Source organism: Salarias fasciatus, chromosome 20, assembly GCF_902148845.1.
Source record: "Salarias fasciatus chromosome 20, fSalaFa1.1, whole genome shotgun sequence".
Classification (NCBI taxonomy): Eukaryota; Metazoa; Chordata; class Actinopteri; order Blenniiformes; family Blenniidae; genus Salarias; species Salarias fasciatus.
Window position 1 is genome coordinate 4,847,042 of NC_043764.1, and position 23,287 is coordinate 4,870,328.

At 42.7% G+C, this 23,287-nt stretch overlaps 1 protein-coding gene across 2 annotated transcripts in view; it reads left to right on the forward strand.

Moving 5' to 3' along the window:
- tafa5l (TAFA chemokine like family member 5, like) overlaps positions 1-18,078 on the forward strand; it is a 62,800-nt gene extending 44,722 nt beyond the window's left edge. Inside the window, exons 4-5 of one of the 2 annotated variants that reach the window (XM_030119052.1) lie at positions 15,483-15,526; positions 17,998-18,078. In XM_030119052.1, the coding sequence (XP_029974912.1) occupies positions 15,483-15,506 (24 nt within the window). In that variant the 3' untranslated portion in view covers positions 15,507-15,526; positions 17,998-18,078. The remainder of the gene's footprint in view (positions 1-15,482; positions 15,527-17,997) is intronic. The other variant, XM_030119054.1, reaches the window with a different exon arrangement.
- Positions 18,079-23,287: the final 5,209 nt, after the last annotated feature.

Genomic DNA, 23,287 nt, shown 5'->3' on the forward strand with positions numbered 1-23,287 from the left:
AGTCAAACAAATGATCGCCTTTTCCCATAATCCTTCAACTAGATGATTTTTCCAGTTGGGATCTGTAATCATGACACCCTGAGTGATGAAGACTCCATGACGAAATACACCACAACTCCTTTTGAAAGCAAATACGTACAAGCCGCAGTAACAAGGACTTTAATCATCATGAAAGAGAGTGTCTTAAAGAGAATGAACTATTGAGTCAATTGTTGGATTTTCTGAGCGTGTTCCCGCATTGCACTCGTGTTACATGTACCGTCGCCGGGCTTTCTCTGAATGGACTTGATCTCTGGTTGTCCTCGCAGACGCAATGCCAATGTGAGTTTCAAGGAATCTAAGACTGTTTACTCTTGTGTTGCGGATAAAATACACATGGTCTTTGCTTTTTTTGTTACAGAAATCTTTGCATTTACATGGCAAAGGTTTGAAAATGATGTGGTTTTCACATTGTATAAGTAATGGGTGCTGTGATTGTTTTTGTAATGAAACCAGAGTCATGCCACTCTGGAAACAGCCAATGTTGTTTCTGTCCATTTCAGATTTGCATAAAAACTTTACTACAGATGTAAAACGCATGGGGTTTAACAGTGCTTTCTAAAATTAGTTTTTGGTTACTCCATGCATCGTTTTCATGGAAGTGGATCCCATAAATGTAACGAAAGTTTAGCATTTTACTTAAAATGTCTCATAAACGAGGCCTAAATATCGTATCCGCCAAAAGGTCAAATTCCTTAATGCATTAGGTGATGTGGTTTTAGCTTCAAAAGAAGTTTTTCATTTTAAGTTACTACTTTAATGCTCTCAGGGTGGAAGTCTGGCACCAAACTGGGGGTCAGATCACAGAGACGCCAATGTGCCGGCCGTCCCATGACCACGCCATCCAGATCAGCGTATTTCAGTCTACTATACAAACGAGCTGGGAAATTTGCCATCATAACAGGAAGCGTATTTTTGTTTCTCATAATGTAAGAAATACTGCCAGTTGTTTTAAAGCAGTGCTCTTGATGCTTATCTCGTTTTTTTTTTTTTTTTAATGAACCACTGATGGATTCACTTGTTTTTAGTTTCAAAACATTTAAAATCTACTGAAGAGATATTGTTTCTTGAAGCATCAGCTTGAAATGATTTGAGCTGGATTGTTTGATTGTTAGGAGCTCCCTTCATGTCCGTACAGTGATGAATGGCAGCAGATTCACTCTGATACCTCCTCAGTACAAAGATGTCAAAAAATAAAGAAAGGAGAATAAAGAGGGAAGCATGGGGGATGTAACGTTCCGCGACAGGCGTTAGTGAAACAGCACAAGAACATGGCGACGTCAGCAAGCGATGACAAGATGGACAGAGCGGAGACGCCGCCGTCCCTCCGTCAGGTACACAATGCTGAAGGTCGACCTGCGGCTGGCTCTGTTGATTTTCACTTCCCCTTATCTCTTTTCCTTGATGTCTCTTCATCTCCCCTCCGCCCCGCTCGTCCAGCAGCCCTGGGCAGCTGTGGCAGATGTCACCGCACAGCATTCCCACTGTGCCGTAATGTACCCTGACAGCACATTTAGCTTAGCATTTAGCGATTGGAGGGACTTCCACACCAAAAAATAGAAATAAAATGCAGCTTGTGCGCTATGTACATATTCTTAATTAGCTGTTATTGAAGCAGGCTTTCTTGCCAGCTAAAGAACAGTGCGTTTCTTTTTTCCGAGGGAGGGAGAGAGCGGATTTGGCGGTAGAGAAGAGGAGGGCATTCAGAGGTATTTGTTGTAAGGCCTGAATGGGAGGAAGCACATTCGTGGAAGATAAATGAAAATGAAAATCTATAAAGAGATTGATCAGCTGGAGCGGGGCGGAGGCCCCAGCCAGACTCTGTGTCCCACATCTGTGGAAGCAGTGCAGACGCTGACGTGGAGTCGTGAGCGGATCTGTGTTCTCGTGCTCGTGGTCATGTTACGTACTGGCTTCTGCTGCGCGGTTTTCAACACTGGCCTTTTTGGACTGGTGTGAGCAGAAAATGCAGAAACTTCTGCATCTAATAATATATAATATATATCTATATATATATATATATATATATATTATATCTTATATATATATACGATCAGTTAAAGAGTGGAGTAGTTTGAAAGCATTCTGTCATTCACAGCAGCATTATTACTATATTGACCATACTGTCATAATTCTGATACAACTGTTTCATGTTGAAGATATAGATGCATTTATAAGAGCTGTTTCCTCAACACCACCTTCAGTCAAATTTAAACCAATAAATAAGTACGCCAACAAGAATAAAACCACAAATGCGTGAGGAAAAGGGAATAACAGATTCAGCCTGGGTTACCATCACTGTGAATCAAGAAATCAAAAGTGTGAACCAGATCACAACATAAATATGGAAATAAATAATAAGTAATAATAAACTCTACTAGTGTAATCTCAGAGCGGGCGGGACTTTCACCAGCACCATAAGAAGGTCTCACATTACTCCAGAATAGGCTTCTCTCCAGGTTCGACCATGGTTTCTATACGTTCCATCTACCAAGGCTTGGTACCTGTCTGGAGCAGAGTTATGGACCCAACAGCTCATGGTAATCCTGGTGTGGAACTTCTTTTTGCTTGTCCCAGAGGTCATTGCGTTGCATTTTCTGTAGATGTGTCTGTAACTGAAGAAGGTTTAATGAAGGAGGACCAGGGCCTCAGTTTATCCGTCGACCTGTACTAAAGCATCGGATTGCTACTCGACTCCAGCCAGCGTAGCTCTCAGGATCATGGAGACACGCAAACCGTACCGGGTCAGGTCGGGATCCCTTCAGGACATTCAGTGGTTCCCAGTAAATTGTAGTCTTCAGTTTTAGGGGCATACATAGTCAAGATCCTCAGTTCAAATCTCACTGACCTCCACATGCTCTGAGGTCAAAGGGTCAGAGTCTGTTGTGTCCCACGCACCCTTTAAACTCGCGAAGATTCAGCCACACTGTGGGATTCTCTGCTGCTCTCTCTACTCGACACAAATGTTTCCTCTCTTTTAAGAAGCAGCTGAAGACAATTTTGTGAAGATTTTGACTTCGACTCAATATTTTATTTGTATTGTGCTTCATTATGTCTTGTTCTGTGATTCAAATCTGTCTAAGTGCTATAGTATATAAATGAAATGTACTCACTGGGTAAACAGTGTTAGACTAGTCTGAGTTTGGTTAAGGCTCCATTTACACGTCTCCAGGTGAACGTAGAAGACTTCCGTGGCTTTTAAGTGTCAGTTTCCACAATAGCTGTGCTCAGAGCCGCTGAAAATACTAGTTTTTGAAAATGGATTCCAAGGTGGGACTTTTTTGAAGTGATCTGTGGAAACAGAGGAAAACACAACTTTTCTGTTCATGTTAAATATCTAAAATAAAGGCCGCATGGCAGTTTAAGCTTTTAGGTTTTAAAATGGTTTCATAGTCCTTCTGCTCATTGTTTCAGTTTTACCTGTATCTTGTTATAAATACAACACTAAAAGAACCTGGAGATTTATCTTGAAAAATGCAATATTACAGTTTCTAAATCTTTTGTGTACCTGCGGGTCAAACTGTATCAAGGAAATCAAATTGGCACAATCTGAGATTATATACATTAAATACAATGAGAACAAACTCCTCCCATGTTTTTTGTTTTGTCTGCAATCTCCAGCTATTCAACACAAGCTATTATGAATTTGATTAGTACTGTATTAGTATTTGATTGACATAAAGTGTCGGGTAAAGCTGAGTGCCATCATTTCCTGTCTTTCTTGAGGACATTATTACCCTGTAGAGCTACATTAACGTACATAATAACAATGTAGAAAAGTAACTAATGTAACTTTTTAAACACCTTTTAGACACTCAAATCTCATCTAATTGGGGATGTTAGACGTCACGCTGCTAATGTAAACACTTTTTCTGTCATCATTGTCCCACAGTCTTTAACAACAACATTCAGAGATCTTTGTGCTTTATTATCTGTACAACCGATCCAGCTATAGTGGGAATTTATTATCCATTCATTAGTTCTCGATCTCCTGATTATGCAGGATTATGAGGGAAACCTAAAGTAAAAGCACCAGGAGCGGAATAAAACCTTTAAGAGAACTTAAGCTTCTTATTTGAGAGAAACCGTGTCAGTCAGTTCCCGGTTGAGGCTCTGCTTGTGCATACCAACCGTCTTAATGGGCCGAATAAACTGTATTGATAAAAATGGATCTTGACAAGTGTACGAAGTGATACGTCGGTGTAGCGCTCGTACCTGACATCTACGGTTTTTTTGCCGGTTTTTGGTGCCACCGCCGTCGCCGGGCCAGCCTGCTCCGTGTGCCGCTCACGGCGGCGCCGCCGGGTCGCACACTTCAGCCTGACCTGCTTAATGGAGTTTGCATATGCAGCCCGCTTCTCCACTGCCAGCTCGCCATTAATATGAAGCTCTGCAGCCCCCACCCCCCGCCCGCCACCCACCCACCTTCCAAACAGGCCGGCAATTTGTCTTCACTAGTGAGCCGCTGAAAGGTCTACATATGATATTCTCCGAGGTGGAAAGCTCAATTCGGGAGGGCTGGGGCGGGCTGTTATGAGCTTGGTTTCGTGCGCTCGACAAGGGCGGGGGGGCGTGGATGGGACTCGCCGGGTTACACAAAGAGCACAGTTGCGTGCGTGCGAATGGAGGGAAATGGTCACTGAGTGGAAAATTGACGAGACAGACAAGCAGAGTTCTGGACAGTAAAATAATTTTCTCTCCTTTCGGGCAAAGCAAGAGGGCGGCGTGATTGCATCACTCAGTGAGAGTTTTGTCAAGAGCACTATCGCGCTCTAATATCGGCTTCGCCGCTGCAAAACGATGGCGTCAGGTTGAAACTGTGCGTATCTGTTGACGCTCCTTCGGTGCGGAGAGGAAACGGGGGTTGTTTTCGTAAATATTATCTCACTTTCGCATGCTACCGGGGAGCATCAATTATGAATGGTGAGGAGCGCTTGAAATTCAGATTTGATCAGATTCAAAGTGAGGTTTTATATGCATTACATCCCGCAGACAATACTAAACAGTAGCAGGGAAGGAAAATCTTCCAACACCTACACAACAAATGCCAGTGCTTGGCGAGCGTGTGGCCCGCAGGGAAACAGAACAGTTGTAGCTCTTTCTTTCCTTTTTTTTTTTTTTTTTTTTTTTTTTTTTGTGCCCAGACGAAGGAGAGCTGCAAAATGAACAGCATACACACAGACAAACTCTCTCTCACACACACACACACACGGCACGACCCAGTAGGTCATCATGTTGTTTTTTTTTTTTTTTGCATTTTCTTTTTTCTGCTCTGGTGGCCGTCCTCCAGCTATGTGCTCTTTGTTCTGGCATAAGCCGCGGCAGAAAGCTCGTGGAACGTGTGTAGTCCTGCCAGAGCCGCTGTAAACATGGAGACATCATAGCCAGTCAGCATCGCAGGCGTTTTGAGAGGATGCCACACGACACACAAGTCTCGATTTGTCAGGGAGTGAATGAGTGAAGGGTGAGAGGATGGGATCAGTGTTTAAATGTGGCTTTCCAGACAGGAAGGAGTTAAGAAAATGCTCACCTCTTATGAAAGAGGTGAGAAAATGCGATGGACAGATGATGCCGCTCCTCGCTGCTGTTACGTAACACTTGCTCGCACCTCGGATATAAGACCTCGGTGTCCATGGCAAACGGCCGGCCAGCCGAGTCATGTGCGCCATGGTCACTGCTGGCAGCCCGTCTGACTGGAGACAGACTTCTAATGAGCTCGCTCCTCAAAGGCGGCTCGACGCACTCCCCAGCCCCGTCAGCAACGCAACTGTTGCTCCGCGGCTCGTCTGAAGTGAATGTTTGATTAGCCGCTGAGGCCGGAGAGAGTCGCCGCGATCTGACAGATCTCCTGTTAAAGGACAGGGAAGGATATTGTCTTCGAGTAAGAAAAAGGAAAAGAAAGTAAATAGATCCCGGCTCAAGTTTAAAAATTGAGTCACTGCTGCTGTAAAGTGTCAACCCGTCATCCATCTGCAACGACACCTAAAGTAATATTGAGAAGACATTGTCTCACAACTGTGCAGCAAATGCAATTGACTCTTCCGGAGTTGATTCGATTGCCTCCACACTGTGGCGTCTGAAGCCGTACGAGGCTCAGGTGGAATTATCTCAGCCCCACAGGCACCATAATACACATGATAAATCTAACGATAAAGACCAAAATAATAAATTTATCTCACTATAATTGAAGCAGAGTGGAACAGGTTTAATTCCTCTGTGCCGTGGAGCTCAATTGTTGTCCAAAGCCTATTAAAAACACATCAGCGGAGCCTCGCGCTGCTCTGGGTGACATATCTTTTCATTACCATGAACACAGACGCTGTTTTCTTTGAGTCAACCTCACATGCACCATTTTGCAAACAACATAAATTACTCCCCAGAACGCACTGAAACCGTCTCTACTGCTGCTTGAGTTGCTGAAAACTGCAACAGCCAGCTTTTTAACAAGTTCTGGAAGATGCTTTTTTTTTTTTTGCTTTTTTTAAAGTCACCTTTTTTTATGTGTTTTTGAAGACTTTTAGCAAGGTATCACAGACAAGTCAAAAAATAGACATTTAGTGAATCCAGAAAGCGAAAGAAAATGTCTTACATAGTCAGTTTACACACAGTGTCTCTCTGTTATTTTAACAATATTGAAGTCATTGTTCAAACTGTTCCTGTCTGATGGTAACATGCAACTCTGTTTGAAGTCTGCTAAAAGTATTAACCAAAATAACAATAAACTGCCTGGTTAAATAAAGCAAAGAAATGATTTTCATTTCGGAACAGATGGTTTTGGATTGGACGTGTATGACTGACAGACGATGATAATTATAAAACTGTTTTTTTTGGATTGTGCCTTGACGTTCTATATTTCAGTGCTGCAGGAAGTGATTTGTTTGGGAGATGGCGGGACAGACGCCCTGTCTGCTCTTCTGCTTAATGGTTATTGCCTCAGGGAGTGATAAAAGTCTGTCATCGCTCAGATGTCAACAGCCAGAGTCACGTGATTAACGCTGAACTCATGGCACACAACATTTGCATCAAAAAGTTTAGTGCTGTTATCGGGTGACGAGATAGTCTGAATGTAATTCCACCAAGGAGTAAAACATACAGTCACCAAATGCAGTGCGGGAAGAAGAGAGTGTGAAAAACACAGTCATGCTGTGGTCCTCAAAGTGGTTCATAGACAGAAAGAAACATAAATATAGAACGAACATATCCAGAACTGAATGCTGGGAAACTCTCCAAAGAGCTCAGCATCCCTGGTTCTGAGTTTGAAGCCGGTCCGGGCTGCTTTGGACGAGTGACGCAGCTGAACCGCTGTGATTCAGCCTGAACTCACTACAGTGAGGAAGCCGCAGTCTTTACAGTCTGATGTGATCCGTCCTGAGGAAAAAACCCCAGGCCCCGGAGTCGGGGAGGAAATGACTATCAACCTCAGTACAGCGTTTTAAAAAGAAAACATCCCGTTCGGCTTATGATGCAGAAATGTTGTTGTTTTCTTTTTAACCTTATCTTTGAGCGTCGGCGTCATTATCAGATCATTCGGTAATTTAACTAAATTCACATCAGGTCCTGTGTTAATGTCAGTTTATCAACCACTTCTTTCATTTTGTAAAACATTTTTTAAAGGTTTTTCTATATCCACAAAAAATGAAATAAACTACAAGTAGCTCAAAGCTGCAGTTAACTGCAGCACCTAATGAATACATGAAGGATTTAATGATTAGTTTCCATCATTTCCTCTAAAGAAATACCTTCAAAATGAAAAGAAGATGCTTTAATTCAGGCTCTTTAAAGTCAAACCCAGACTGCTGTGATACACTTGACTACAATCTTCGTTATGATTGTGATCCTGCTTACAGCAGCCTCAATAAGTGACACTGATCATGGTTCAACTTGTAGCACAGTTTTAACTCACAAACTTAAAAAATAGAAAAGACCAGCTGGGTAACCTGTTGGATTTGTTAGAAACATTATGAATTCAATTCACAGCTTTTGTGCAGGAGAAATTTGACTGTTTAAACAGAAATAACAACTATTGGCATTCAAACATTATTGATGCAACTTGATCAACCTTGAATCTTTCAACTTCTGCAGCTTCGACATGGATGGTATTTTATTTAATGTTGTTTTTAATTATATTAGCTGGCTTTGATCCTTTCGCTGTAACTCTGAATCGTCTGCTGAGAGGATAGAACAATGAAAACGAGCCAACTTGATGAATTTGTGCAGTGAAACCAAGAACCTGGTTGCTGCTGATGCACACGACCAGTTTAGATCAAATCCAGCACCAGTCACAGGCGTCTTTGTTCTCCTGATCCATTCTTATAAAACTCTGCAGCAGAAAAATGTCTGTACGTTACAGCTAATGATTAAACTTTGAATTAAAAGCAGTGATTTGTGTTCATTGTGAACAGACTGAAGCATCTCAGCAGTGCCTTTCCAACCTGAGACAAACAGTAACGCAGCTGAAAGCAGCTCCTGCTGATCGGCCACGTAAGCAGCCCCTCCTTTATCTGTAACTGTGATTTTTTTTCTTTTTTCTTTTTTTTTTTTGCAGACACATTTTCCCTTTTGATTCGAGCAAATCTTTATCTAAACAGCTCATCATATTGAGAATAAAGGCTCCTTTTCAAGAGGTCCTTGACTGCTCTTTTGGCTTTCAGCCTGATGAGCAGCTTTCATTAGCGGGTATGTGACATTGCTCTTATCTCTCGTATGATTTGAGTCCCTTTTTTCAGACATTATGTAGATTTTTGTTCTTTTACATGCCATGTGTTTGTTTTTTTTTTTTCTTTTTTCTTTTGCTTTCTGAGTTTCTTGCCAACTCGATTTTCCTGTGAGCTGGATGCCGTCTCCAGGTAAAGGTGGTTGATGATGATTAAATCCCCCTCATTAGGCGCTGCGGCTCTGCGGCCAGCAGCTTCCATTTAGCCTAAATAAAACGCATACTGAGAGAAGTAAAGTAGGTTGTTTCCTGAATAGTAACTCCTTGTGCCCAAAGGCGCTGAAGGATGCATACAGAAGAAATGTTCCCTGCGCAAGAGGACGTGTTATAAGTGGTTCTGTTTCTAGTACAGCAGGAAAATATTAGCGAGGAAATCAGTGCTTGGAGGTCATTAGAGAAATGTTTGCATCTCCAGAATGTGATGAAAACCAGGCCAGAACATTTTCAAGCATTAGATATGCACGCTGTGCACCGTGTCCTTCAATGCTCTGCTGGCTTTCAGTCTCATTTGCAGTTCAAATGATTAAATTCTGTGCACCAGCAAAGTAAATTCCAACAATCATGCACAAACTAATGATATCTGTTTTAAGCGGTGTTGGGTGGAAGGAGGCCTGCTTTTACTTATTATTGTGTGGGTTTTTTTTGTTGCTATTCAGTTATCAACTGTTAATTAACTGACCTTATTATTTTTGAGTGCACTGCTGTCCTTTTTCTCCGATTCCTCCATCAGACAAAAGAGCACGAGTCCAGCCTGTGCGTTTTGCTGGTGCACCTCCAGGCGCTCGTACACAGTTTGTGAAGTGGCAGTGCTCCTGCCTCATATTGTATCTGACAGCCTGTCCCCGGACCCTCGGGGACGGCGTTACTGTAGCCGGGGCTGCTTCGCCTTTGGAAAGTACTTTCTATGAAATGACTGAGTCCCCCCCCGCCCCCGCGCCACGTGGTCGGCTATGGAGGGGTTACGCCCTGACAAGCACATCCCGTCTTTTGTTTCGGTTTCAGTTGTTACAGTCTTCGATTCATCAAGCGGGAGAGAAGAAATGTGCTGCTCCGGCTTCCCCTCATCTGTTTGCCGGCTGCCATGGCGCAATCATCAGGTCTTGAGGAGATAGCGTGTGGGAGCGATGCGGAAAATATATTGAAATAGGTTAGATTGATAGAGACGCTCAGAAAGCAGAGAAATGGTTGATACATACACACACACACACATGCTCGCGTCCGTTTCCTCCTCTCTTTTTCATGTGTTATGCTAGGTGTTGTGTTACTGGACTGCGGGAAGCGTCATGATTACATTTTTCACTTTTAATGATTTCCCTTGGTGTTTTTTTCACACGGTGAGGGGGGAAAAGCCACAACACACACAGTGTTTTTGGTTTCCTCTGGTCCGCCATTTTCTATTAAAAGAGTTCTTTTGTCAGCTGACTTGAGCAGGCGTGCGTCGCCCCCCCATCGCCTCCCTCGCTCCTCTCTCTGAGACCCGGAGTGAACGTGGTCCCTTTCAGCACGCTGTACCCCGCACCACTATTTGAAGTTCTGTCACCGCCGTGCTTTGAACTGCCATTTGTGTTTTACCCTGCATGCAGCTTGTCTCCAGAGGATTTTTTTTTTTTTTTTTTTTCTCCTGGTGTGGAATTGTCGGAGCCATGGGCCACAGTCAGTTCAGCGCTGAGGTTTAGTAACAAGTAACAAGTAACAAGTAACACAGAAAGCCCTTTCATGCACTGGGCAAGTTCAAGCACGCTCAGCAGCATCCTATTTCCAGACTCTGATGCGTCTGAGCCTTTTTTTTTGTTTATGTATTTTTAATAGGCTTTTTTAGAGCTGCTCTCCCATGATGCACCCGGCGGGACGTCGACGTTTCTGTGCGATTTAAGCTTGAAAATCAGAATGAAGCAAGGACATGCAATCATTGTTAACTGTAAAATGAGTCGTTTTGTTGCGGAATCATGCTAAATCAGCTTTGAGAGACCCATGCTGCTCTTTCAACATGCAATCATGTGTACTTTCCATACTTTTGCACCTTTTGCTGATAATACTTCAACAAAATTGGTGGTTTCCGATCAAAGCTCTCCTTTTACAAAGAAGCTTGTTGCTATGCTCAGTCACCCAGTCAGACAACCATTCCTTTATAGTTCAGTGATCATGGCCTTGGAGCTCGTTTCATTTGTGGTTTAACAATACAATAGAAATGAACGACAGATTTGCTTTAATTTAAGTTTTACTGAAACGAAGCAGCTCTTTGGCTCTAATTTACTAAGATCCTGTATCAAAGATGTTAAATAGCAAATGCACATTGCACTTTCATTTTGTGGGTGATGAAATCAGAATAACATCATGTGTTAATCTACATCGAGCACAAACAGGAGTATTTAAAGGAGGGCTTTCTGTGCATTAGGTTTGTTTACATGGGAACAATCAGCTGGAAATCTCCCAGATTGATGGAGCACTGAGTTTCCTTGAGCAAAAAAAATCTAACATCATAGAATCTGAAGTGTTGAAGGAAGTTACCAAGCAAATTAGAGGGTTACTGTAAAAAAAAAAAAAAAAAAAAAAGCAAACCAGTCTCTCAACATATCATTTGTAACACCTTTAAAAACGATGCAATCATAAACAAAGACAAATGTTTTCTGGAGTTGTCAATCACATTGCATGTTGTTCATGATTTAATTAGCATAATCTCCTCCCAGGATTTGTCATGATCTGGAACACACGCTTGATAATCCATATTCATGAAGGCAAACGTCTTAAGTGGATATGGCGCCTTATTGCTCGACACAATCCTCAGAGCACCCCGGTAACAGATCAGCTTCCATACGTGTGTCTGTGTGTGTGTGAGAGAAATGCCATGTTTGTATGTTCAAATATTAGATCAGGCTGTATATGTTCTCTGCTGTAACCACACACCTAAAGACACTGGACAGCACTGATTTTAAAGGCAAATAGACATTTCTGCTTTTGTATCTGTCTGATATCTGAAATGTGAGATTGAAAGTACAGAAAACATGCATGAGAGCGAAGGTCGAGCAAGTCAAGGTAGACCCTCTTCTATTTTACTGCACACTGATTCTTTGATGAAGATTAAATCATATATACAGTATTTTCTCATGAACATTTTTCTCTGATGAATCTAAATCTCATTTTTTTTTCTACAATATTTCTTCAGAACTCTCCTGAGGAAACAACTGCGGCTGTTTCTGACTTTTCAAGTAATGCTGGACCAAAAGGATCAAATTCAGATCATGAAGGAAGTAATTTCTTATGAACTAACAGCTCTTTATTGCTGCTGTCAGTGTCAGCTCTCAGCACACTGACAGAAAATACTGCAGCTGAACACTTATTTTTTCAGCTTGAAACACCTTCAGCGACTGTAGAAACCTGTTTGAGCAGAACTGTTTTGATCTTAAGAGCGATGACTCCCCCTTTTTTTTTAAACGGACGTCTTTCAGTGTTCATTTTCTTTATAATAGATCTGGTCAATATATGATGAATTTGTCATCATCCGGATGCCAACATGTTGAGAAAGACTGACGTATCGCTGTGTTCTCTGCATGGCGCTCTGTGTTTCAACGTTTTTTCATTTACGAAGATCCCATGTGAAGCATCCTGAATTTCATTCTGATACAGAATCTCGTTGTGACATTTGCAGGAGAGCAACTTCCAATAAAACCACGAGCAAACAGTATTCAAATGATGGTTTTGTGCAGCTTAAGTCGTGTTTATACACAAAGGATCTGCTGGAAACTGTATTGTTTCTGTGTTTGTTTGCTTGAGTTTGCAAATAAAAGTGGTGGCGAGGCAGATGAAGACACATCCTGCACGACAGTAGCAGCAGTTCATTTCCACCAATTCTGCAAACATGTTGAAACAGACTCAGTCTTCAAATACACAACACAAAGGATTTCAGATCAGTGAAGTAGATTGAACTCGTTCTAGTGTTTTGTATGATCTACAACACACATCCCAGTAATAGATAAATAATGGGAAAAATAAATGGTATTCAGTCAAACCTAGTGTCAGATTAGGTTGAGCAAAGAGAGAAACATCATTTTAAAGCACAAATCCCAAAGCAGGAACATATTAACGTCACACATTCAGGATCACAGATGCCACATTTTTAAAAGAGGAGTGCAAGTGCAAGTACTAACTTAGTGTTGTTTATAGTTTTTTGTTTTGTATGAATCAGAGGTCAATAGATGCAGCTTTCAACATCTGAGACTGTTTTCTTTTTCTGCTGGATTTCCTCCTGTAATATACCTCCCAGCGTTGCAATATTTTGTAAAATGAAGGATTTAAAATCTGGGCAAGGGATTTTTTTTTTTTCTTTCTGTTGTTGCCTACCCAGAAAAACACACACACACACACACACACACACACACACACACACACACACACACACACAGAGCAAACACAACCAGATGCTTTGTTACTAATCTGGTTTTGTCCCTCGGAGATCGCTCTAGGCCCGATGCTCCGATGCTTTTGTGCGTCAGGCTCATAGTCTGAGCACGAAGCATCCAGTTCGGATTCTGGGTAAGCCATAGCTGTGCTTGTTAGCCTAATAGCGGCGGCTGCAGTGGCTGGTAATGACTGGGACCCCTATCAGGACGCAGCTGATGTATAAAAAACAAAACAATGAAGTCATCCGCAGGAGTCCGCCGGGGAAAGATTTTTAGTTACTGCAGTGATGGCTCCACGCCTGTCTCCATAATGGCAGGGTGGGCTGCTGCTGGCAATTTTACGGCTTGAAGTGGCGCCGAATATGCAGTCTCTGCTTTGTTTCCCCCTGAGCAATGCACAAACAAGCTGTCTGCCGTACCTGCAGCGGCTTCTCCTCTCGGCTGCCGAGCTTCCCGGCTGCTCAGACGCTACCTCGGCTCGGCGTTTTCATCTGTGCGACGCGACGCATACAGTACGTGAAGAACACTTTGATGTCGAAATATGCCGCGTCGATGATAAGGAAGCAACGCTAATTGAATCTCTTAATATTTTTTTGCCAATCTTTACTGGCTTTTTCTCAAAGATCCATGCTGTGCGCCTCTCTTGAACTGTGAAACTTTATCATTTATGCACAGTGCTCAGTGTTTACAAGCGCTGATGAAACGAGGGCACCCCGAGCTCGGAGCCCAGGTCCAAATGTTTCAATTTCACTGCAACATAAGCAATTAGCAAAGCGCTTGTTAGTGTGCCCCCCTCCCTCGCCTCCACTCTCTATTTCCTTATCATTGAATCGTTCTCATCGCTCGTGCCAGCGGGAGATGAATATGTCTTCGATGTCCTTGGATTCTTGTCTTGTAAACACCACCGGCGGTGAGCAGTGTTTACCGGTGCGCACGGCAGGCAAACAGCCGGCTCCGACTCTCGCTCACTCCCTCCCGTGGGGCCAGCCTCACCTTGTTACCCTTTTAATTAGTAAGAGCAGTTAATAGTGCTGCCCGCTTCTGCCGCCTCAGCACTCTGAGTCTAACTTCAAGAATCGGCCCGATCGATAACCAGGACTTGGACGGAGAGACGAGGGAGACGGGGGTCCCGCTGTGGCGGCAGCTCAGGTGCGCTTCTGGTGATGCTGGGCGTCAAATCCAACAACAAACTATGCTTCTTGTTTTTTAGGAAACCTGTGGGGCAGATGTAACAATAGCCGTCCCCTCCCCTCGTTTTCCTCTCCTTGTACATTGCGAAAGGATAACAAGGTCTCTGGGTTCCTCATGCAACATTCCGCTCACTCAGTTTCTCCTCGCCCACATTTCCTTCTTCCCCGAAAATGAATGTAATCAAAAAGCTAAGGGTTTGCTCGGCAGATTCTATTGTGCCCTTATAAGCTTTTATCCCTTCCAACCGTTGGCCCACCGCACTCATTTCTTTTCTTGTTTTGATTTAAAGATGCAGTGGAAGTACTTAGCATTTAGATGACATGCTGCTGGGGAGGTGTGATGGATCAGCGCCTCTTCAGACGACTGAATTTCGTCGACGGCGCCGGGGCCGCTCGGCCGCGCGAACGGACGAAGCGACAGATCGCAGAACGACGGGCCGGGTGGGGCGGCGGAATACCAAGTCTGCCCCGCCGCCGCTGCGCGGAGCGCCTGGCACGGCCCGGAGGAGAGCAGGGGCTGCTGGGAATGCCAATGCGCCGCCCAGACTGCCGTCTCGCCTTGGCTCTTGTGATTGGCTAAACAGACCATTAGCTCCCTGATTATGATTAGCCGAGTCATTATCTACACAAAAGTGGCTCATTCACCGATATTAAGAAGGCAAAGAGGCTGTTTTCTTCTTCTGGTCAGGAGGAAAAACATCTTTCTCAAGATGAATATTGGAGGCAAGAAGTTGTGCTCACAAAGAAACAAAGTGGAACACTGTTTATTACTCCGCCTTACAGCGAAAAAAAAAAAAGAAATCTGTGCGATGCCACTGATGAAAGGAAGAAAGGAAGAGAGGTCTCGCTCTCTCTCTCATTAATGCAGACGAAAAGGCGGCCATTACTCGCTGGTGCTTTCTGGTTGAGGGGAGAAGCGGTGTCTTCAGAGGTCATAAAAACTGGTAGAGAACTAAATAACCTTCAGCTTCCTTTGACTCGTCTTAGACATAATTGGGAGATGTGCCATCTGTGCTTTTAAACGGACATATGCTCCTGTGCGTCTGCGGCCGGCCGGCGTGCGGAGGGAACGTTGAGCGATGTGTTGGTGAAGGCCGGCCCTGTGTTCCTGCCACGCTGACCTTCTACTCTTCTCTTTTGCAGCCTTTGCCTAAGGAGCCGTCGTAGGACGCAGAGGAAAACAGCAAGTACGACTCTTCTTAATGATGTGTTTTGTGCTCATTTGCATGCCGGGTGCGTAACCCTGCTTCAGCTTCGCTTCCACATGCAAGCAATCAAAGCCCCGCTGATTGCCGAATCTGGTCCAAAGCAGGAATAATAACAGTTAAAGGAAACTGCAAACAACAGAAAGATTCAGCGGAGCTCTGACCTGCAATGAATGAGCCATTAGTGTCTATTCATCATGAATTGTCCAGCACCCTGTTCAATGCAGAGGTTGAATAAAGGTCATCCAGCCAACTTTGATACCGTTACGAAAACCAACAGCAGCAGTGGCGAGTGGCGCTACATGACGGCCGCTCATTGTTCCTGCCGTTTCCCTGAAACTGGACACCCTTTTCAAAATAAACGCAAAACAATTAATGAAATGAAAATGCAAAAGCGAAGCATTTTCACCTGTCGGGCAAACAGAGCCTGAAATGAAAACAGAAAAAGGCATTGTGCGCTCAAGTTCACTTTGAGGATAAAGAGTGTAAAGCTATGCACATGAAGGACTGACAAGCCAAAAACACAGCTTTCACTGAAAAGTATTCCTAAACAACAAATTCCAGTTTCCCGCTGTTGAAACTCACCGTTCTGCTGGCAGGCTGACTTCAGTCGCACAGACATTTTTCTCTTCTCCAAAATACAAGGAAATGTAGCGAAGATTAAACTAAATTCCTCTCCCGAGAACATTGACTGAATATCGGTGAAGCTTTTATATTCTGCGAAACCACAGGCGTTTGGGATCTGCATGCTTTGTGTCTCCCAGCCAATATTCTAAGATTGATTTTCCCTCCTCCACTGAGAAAACAAAATGAATCACGCACAATTACCAAGGACAGGGAGAAAAGGGGAATTGGGGGCGTCATAAATATTTATTTGCCAGCCCTGGGAATTTGTGCAATTCTATGTGGATTTGCCAACTCATATTTAAGTGTCTGAATGATTTATCTAGGCAGTCCTGGGGTGTCACATTTGTCCACTGTCACCCTGAATCATTTATGTATTAACATTCATGGGTTTATCCGAACATATTCACGGCAGAATTCTATTATCATTCAAATGGTTTTCCTGATCGTATGATTGGCTAAATTAAGTCATTAGCTGCAGATCTTCAGAGCTCCACGTGGAAATGGAGCATTTCCAGACGCAGAACATCTCCTCACATCTTTCTTCTTGTCATTAGCTTAAACTGGCTTCGGACATCAAATGTGTGTTGTTCAATCACATGTGTCCGTTCGATATTTGGCAGCATTCAGAAATTTCAAAGGATGCAAATTTAGCTTTTGTTCCTGCCAAAAATAGTGGTGAGTCTTAAAAAGGTAATTATAACCTGGAAAAACAAGCTTTATCGCGTCTTACAGGCTTCAAAGAGATTAATTTGAAAACTAATTCAGTGGCCATTTTCATTGTGTGGCACACGCTGCTGTAATGTGTATTTCTACTTTATTTCATCATTTAATTCATTAGAAAACAATACAAACGGTGAAGTTTGGACTGAAGCCGGAGTCTGCCGCCTGCTTGGAGATGTCGGACAGCGTAGCGGCAGTGAATGATAAGAGATTCATTTGACTCTCTTCATTCTTAATTGGCTCACATCCTGTATTAAAAATGTTTTTCTAGAGCCGCCGTGGATGGAAACGGCAATAGCGGGGAGCGGACACCCTGTTCAAATTATTACTGGCCGGGTTTTTTTTTTTTTTTGTTTATCAATCCACACTTTGAGAGATGCTTTCTATGATTCTCAGAAGCGTACAGTGTGGTTTCAGTGTAAAAACAACCACTGATCACCCTACATGGAAGCTACAGTGTTTTCAACATTTCTGGTGTTTCATGGAAACAGACATTCTTTTCAAACTATATATGGAACAGTCCTCCTCCTTTATCACTGAGCTGCAACAACTTGCAACCAGTAGAAGACACTAAATTCTCAGAAATTCTTTCTGTGGCTCGTGCACGTCTGTCATGCGTGTCGCACTCAGACGACACTCGGTCAACATTTGCACGTTTCTCACCTGAGATTTGCACATCGCTCGGATGTGCAAAGGCTGCACAAATATTTAGCTACAGTTATTGAACTATTTTGAATTCTTAATATAATCTCTGTCCGATCAGACGTCAAAGTGGAGGTCATGAAGACCAGATTGATTTGCAGGAGGCTTTTTTTTTTTTTTTTTTTTTTTTAGCTTTTTTTGATGGACACTCTTGAGACTGTCTTGCAAAAATGAACAGTGTTTCTGAAATACACTATTCAAGCAATGCATTCATCTCACACAAGAAAATTGCAATTCTCTGTGAATGTTTTAAGATATTTTGAAAACCGCTCCAGTCCCATTTGTCACGGCAGAGTAAGACGGTGTTCGGTTTTCTGAGCTGGTGAATTCTCATTCTCAGATGAACCTTATTTCACTGTATGTGTCTCACACTTGTCTTTCCGTCTTTCTTCCCTCCTCTCCAGGTTCATTAACATTCATGTTCCAGAAGGATCCGAGGCCAGTCACCACACCCCAACATCGTGTCCACTCCCAAACTTCAACATAACAAACCCCTCGAGCGCCTGCAGGCACAACAGTGAAAGACCCTCAGCTGACACTTTTCTTCAGAAACTTTGAGAAGTGTCAAGTGAGCGTTAACATTGAACTTTCACTGCAGCCAAATCCATGAAGAAACCCCAGCGAGGAACATTGATCACCCGAACAGGCGGTGGAATATTCATGGAAGGCCTTCTTCTCTTTTGTTCTTCTTATTTTCTGTTAGTCCCTGTCCGATCTGCTGAGGACAGCTCCCTGGAGATTTTTTTTTGTCTTTCTTTCTTTCTCTTTCGGTACCTTCGTGGCTTGCTTTAGACTTGTCAGGCGTTTTTCAAAAGTCGGCCCTTTCATCTTCTCTCCTCTCGCCGCCATGAAGCCGTCCAAAGTTTCATCCCAGCCAAGTTTCTTTTATGACAGCATCGCTGCTACAGAGTCGTGACTTTACAGAGGTTGAGCCGGGCCATATTGTCCATTGGATTCTCGCCTTTAACACCCTTCTCTCATTTGTCTGGGTGGAACTTTATGAGGCCGAAGCCGCCAACATCTCTGCATACAAACGCTGGACGGGAGGTTGGGGGGGGGAAAAAAAGCATGAAAGTCACAGAAGAGAAGAGAGAGACGAGAGGACGGCTTGTTCCTCGGGGAATAAAGGACCGTGATGGTGAAATGTGGACATTTTGGATGACTTAGCTTATATCTTATGATTTTTTTTATGTGGTGCCAACATAGACTTAGAAAAAGTAGTTTTGTCAATGAACCTCACACAACACCGGGAGCATTGAGCAGATGTTGATCCCTGGCTCATTTGTGTGTGTGTGTGTGTGTGTGTGTGTGTGTATGTGCGTGTGCGTGCACATCCAGAGGTACACTGTGAAATAAGTCATATCCAATGCATTATTGATGCCCTTGTGTATTTTTGGGATACGCCCTGACCGGAGCTCACCATCTGGCTTGAAGAAACGTCGGGGTTTTACTGATGTTGGATCTCATTTGAATCCGGGGTTTACTCTTCTTCTTTTATTTTTGTCTTTTCTTGAGTACATAGAGATATTTATATTGGGGGGAGAAATATTATTGAAACTGGGGAAAGATCTACAATATGTCACATAAGTTAAATTCTGTAATGAAAACCAATCCATGTGTGATTAAATGTGTTTCAGAACTCTTGTCTAAACCGACTATATTTTGATATGGGGTGTTTCAGCCTGCTGGACGCAGCGTTCTTGATGTAGAGGAATGTGTCTGTATGCAGGTTTCAATTCACGGGGGGCGGGGGGTGGGATGGCTCTAACCTCCTCCCTGGCCATCCTCTTCTTACCTTAATTATTTTTTATTGCAGGAGGGAATATCCAGCCCTCTCACCGTCATTAAAGCTTTTCAACCTGCAGCCCAGACAAGCCACCTGAAATAAATGTATTTCAAAGCAGAGCTGTCAACTCATGTTAGAAACTCTCAGATCATGAAGCTCTTGAACAGTCTCCAAGGAAGAAGCACATTAGAAAAATCAGACTCTGACGAATTTCACATTGTGGAAACTTCTCCAGGAACTGAGGTAATCCACAGACGACAGCCAGTCAGGCGCATTGCTCCTGTTTACACGACATTTCAGGTGAAAATGCATTGCTTTTGTCTTTTTTTGTTGAAGTAAAGTTTCACATTTACACGGCAAAGTTTTGAAAATGTTTGTTTACCGTTATTATGCAGAAGAACCATTCACTGCAGCCGTAGTGCCCATGAGCTGCATTCACGCCGTCTCCACGGAGACAGAGGCTGAGCGTTTTCAAAAGGTCGTGCTTCCACAGAGAAAGCATTCCCGAAAAGTTCCACCTTCAGAGCCATTTTCAAAAGGCTGTGCTTCTACTTGCTCCGAGCACCGTTGTGTAAACACCGAAAACACAACAAAAGTTTTCACTTGGAAGTGTCTTTGTGTAAACAGGACCTCCCAGCTGATTTCAAAATGTCTTTGGGTAACACTTAATTTTGAAGCCCCCTTGTATAACACATTATGAGTACATTTATAAAGCATTATAATGCCATTATAACACGTGTAGCTAGTTATAGTTATAAACATTCATAGATGATCACAATGCCAGGACCGAACCCTGACCCTGACCCTAACCCTATGCTGTATATTGAGTTATAAAGCATTATAAAGAAAAGTGTTACCTGTCTTTGTACACACATTACAGATTATTCATATAGGGCTTTAATTGAATTAATATTCATTTTTTCATCATTTAACGCCACATATCATTCCTTGGCATGAGGTATGTTTTGGAAAAGCCCCACAAGGTGAGGTCCACTCAGTCAGAAACACCCCGACATGAACACTGGTCTCCTGGTTTCTGTCTTTCAGTGTAGGGGTGGAACATGTGGGGGTCTTCTGTGAAGGACAATATGTGGACATATTTACAAGAGGATGATAGTATAATCCACCAGAATCAAATGAAACTCAATCCAAACAAACAAAAAGCCACGATTTGTATTTTTAATTTTTCTGATACTGTCTCAAATCATCCAAGCTGTACAGTGGAGGTCTATGCAGTCGTACTGTAATAGATCGCTTTGTGATGGTCAGACGTTCCTCTCAATGTGTCTTATTTTATTGCTATTTTCTAACAAATCACATATATCTCCATGTTGTGTATTTGCCTTCATGAAGACAGCCACGGTCACTCTGCAGCAGTGAGTCTCAAAGTGTTTCCTGTCGATTCCTGAGAATAAACACAGGTTAAAGGGGATATCTGAGGTGTCAAAGTGTAAAATAATGTCATGTGTAAAATAATGTGCATGAAGACACACTTTGATTTGGAGAAAATAATTTAAAATCATAGAATATGCTTTGAAAACCATCACAGCAACAGCAACAGAGCAGATTATGTCAATAAACTTTACAGATTTTTCTACTGGCAGAAGGGTTAAGATCTCACTTCCTCGTGGTATTAGAAATACCTCTCAGTTCACCCTTTCACTCAGAGATTTGTCTTCAGAATGAGGCAATCAGAAGTTATGGTTTAGATGAAATTACTTTCACAAAAAAAAAAAAAATAAAAAAAAATGAAACTACTCAGTGTCATTACTGAGAATGTCATGGAGACTGTGCGTGTGTGTGTGTGTGTGTGTGTCTGTTTTCCAGGTCAGCGGTGGTACGTGTTCTGAGAAAAATACCAATTTCCACATGATCCCATACCTTTGATTTCACGCTGCCTTTATTTATCGCTTCTTTGGTTGGCGCTCACCGTGAATAAATTCCCCGCTCTTTGATTTGACTCACTGTCAGCGCCGAGGCGGCCGCAGACACACTCAGCGGGGCAAAGGACAGTCGAGCCTTTCAGTTACATTTACATCCAGACTGAAGGAGGAATAACTGAACTCCCTCCTCATCCACTTGTTAAGTGATCAGTATCTGAAAAATCCCCTCAATCTGAAAGGGCTCGCTATCAGCAGGTATCATCACGCCGGTGAGTTCAGCCGAGACTTCAAAGCTCCGATCCGAGAAGCTCCTCAAACTGTGAGGCTCATAACTGCCTTTTCTGTCCTCAAACATCCATTTATGAATATTTCTATTTTATTTTACGCCTCAGTCCTGATTTTGAGGGAAGATTTCAGTCGAAATGAAAAACGGCAGACCAATTATTTCACCACAAGCCACAGCAACGGAGACAATAAAAGAAAAGAGAGCAAACTTTAAAAAATGGCAAATGGCAGCAACAGCCTTGCTGTGACTGTTGACTGCTTATTGAAAAGAGTGTTCCAATCATTGTCTATTTAAAAAAAAACTATGCATAATTTAATCCAAATAAATCTGTAAGTTATTTTTGTGACAGATCCAGAATCAAACACGTTAAACTGCAGACTGTCCTTTTGGTTTGTGTCCATTTTTGAGATTGACAACATGCACAGAACAACCAGAACAACACAGAAAGGCCGTGAAGCGCAAATCAGAACCAGAGATATTTGCTGAGAGGCAGGAACACGAACCACCACTCTGATTAAATCTTTTCATAATTCTATTAATTATGAACCAAGAAACTCCTGAACAACGGCGCTCTGCTGGTCGCTCCGTTTATTTTCCCTCCGCTCACCTTCAGAGAAGCTTTCAATCAAACTGCATTTAATCACTTAAACATGTTTTAAATGTAGTAAAGGATTTTGTTAATGTTCTGCTGTAAAGGCCGATAAAAACATCCAATAGAAACAGTGTTAACCTCAAGCTCTCGCCCTTCATTCTTTCACTGACACCATGAAACTGTTTTCTACTCTAAAAGCAGCAGACTGAAATATTCTCACAGACTTACTCACATTTCAGGTTGGTGTGTTTATCTGGGTTTTTTTAAACCCCCTTTTTTAAAAGAACCATTAATTGTTGCTAAGCACTCCTAATTAAATTCAAATAAAAGCCTCTTGACTCTGGCTGTACTGCGCTCTCGCTGCTTTTACTGCCAAATTAGAGTTCTTTCCAGACATTTAAAATAAGAGGAAAAGGGACCCATAAAATGCCTTCTAAAGCCATTATCGATTGCTTATTGATCGACAGTGTTGTGACTTTTGCCTCTGTACCTTCAGGACACAACTGTAAATTACATTAGCTGCAAGACAGGTCAATTTCTAACATTCAGTTTAATCAAGAATATGCCAGTTGGCTGTAAAAAAAAAGAAGAAGAAAAAAAAGTGTGCTTTCTGCAGCTGCTGTTGAGCCAGTTTTCCCACTCGACTCCCACTCAGTTTGAGATGTTCTTTCAGTGAGGCCACGCTGCTTCCTTCCATCTGAATGTCTGTCTCTGGGTTTTGGATGTGGATCTGCTGTCAGGATCAACAAATAGTTCGACAGTAGTGTCTCTCCCACTCTCCCCACCCCACACACACACACACAACTGCCATCTCGGCCCACAATGAGCTGTCACAAAGCTGATATGACAAAGTCCAGCCTGTGTTTTCTGATTTCACAGACTAGCTGGGTGTTTATTACTTCTAAAATAAAGTAGGAGCAGTTTTATTTCAGTGATTCATATCCTGGCATCAGATTTTTGTTTCCAGTAATGGAGCCAATAATAATGCAATGATTTTGGCCATTTCAAATGAAATAAAACCAATAATATAATAACATACCAATTAGGTGACAAAGTAGCAAAGGATTTGTTTCCACAGTTAAAGCAAGAAAGTGAGAGCGAGAGAGAGAGAGAGAGAGAGAGAGAGAGAGAGAGAGAGAGAGAGAGA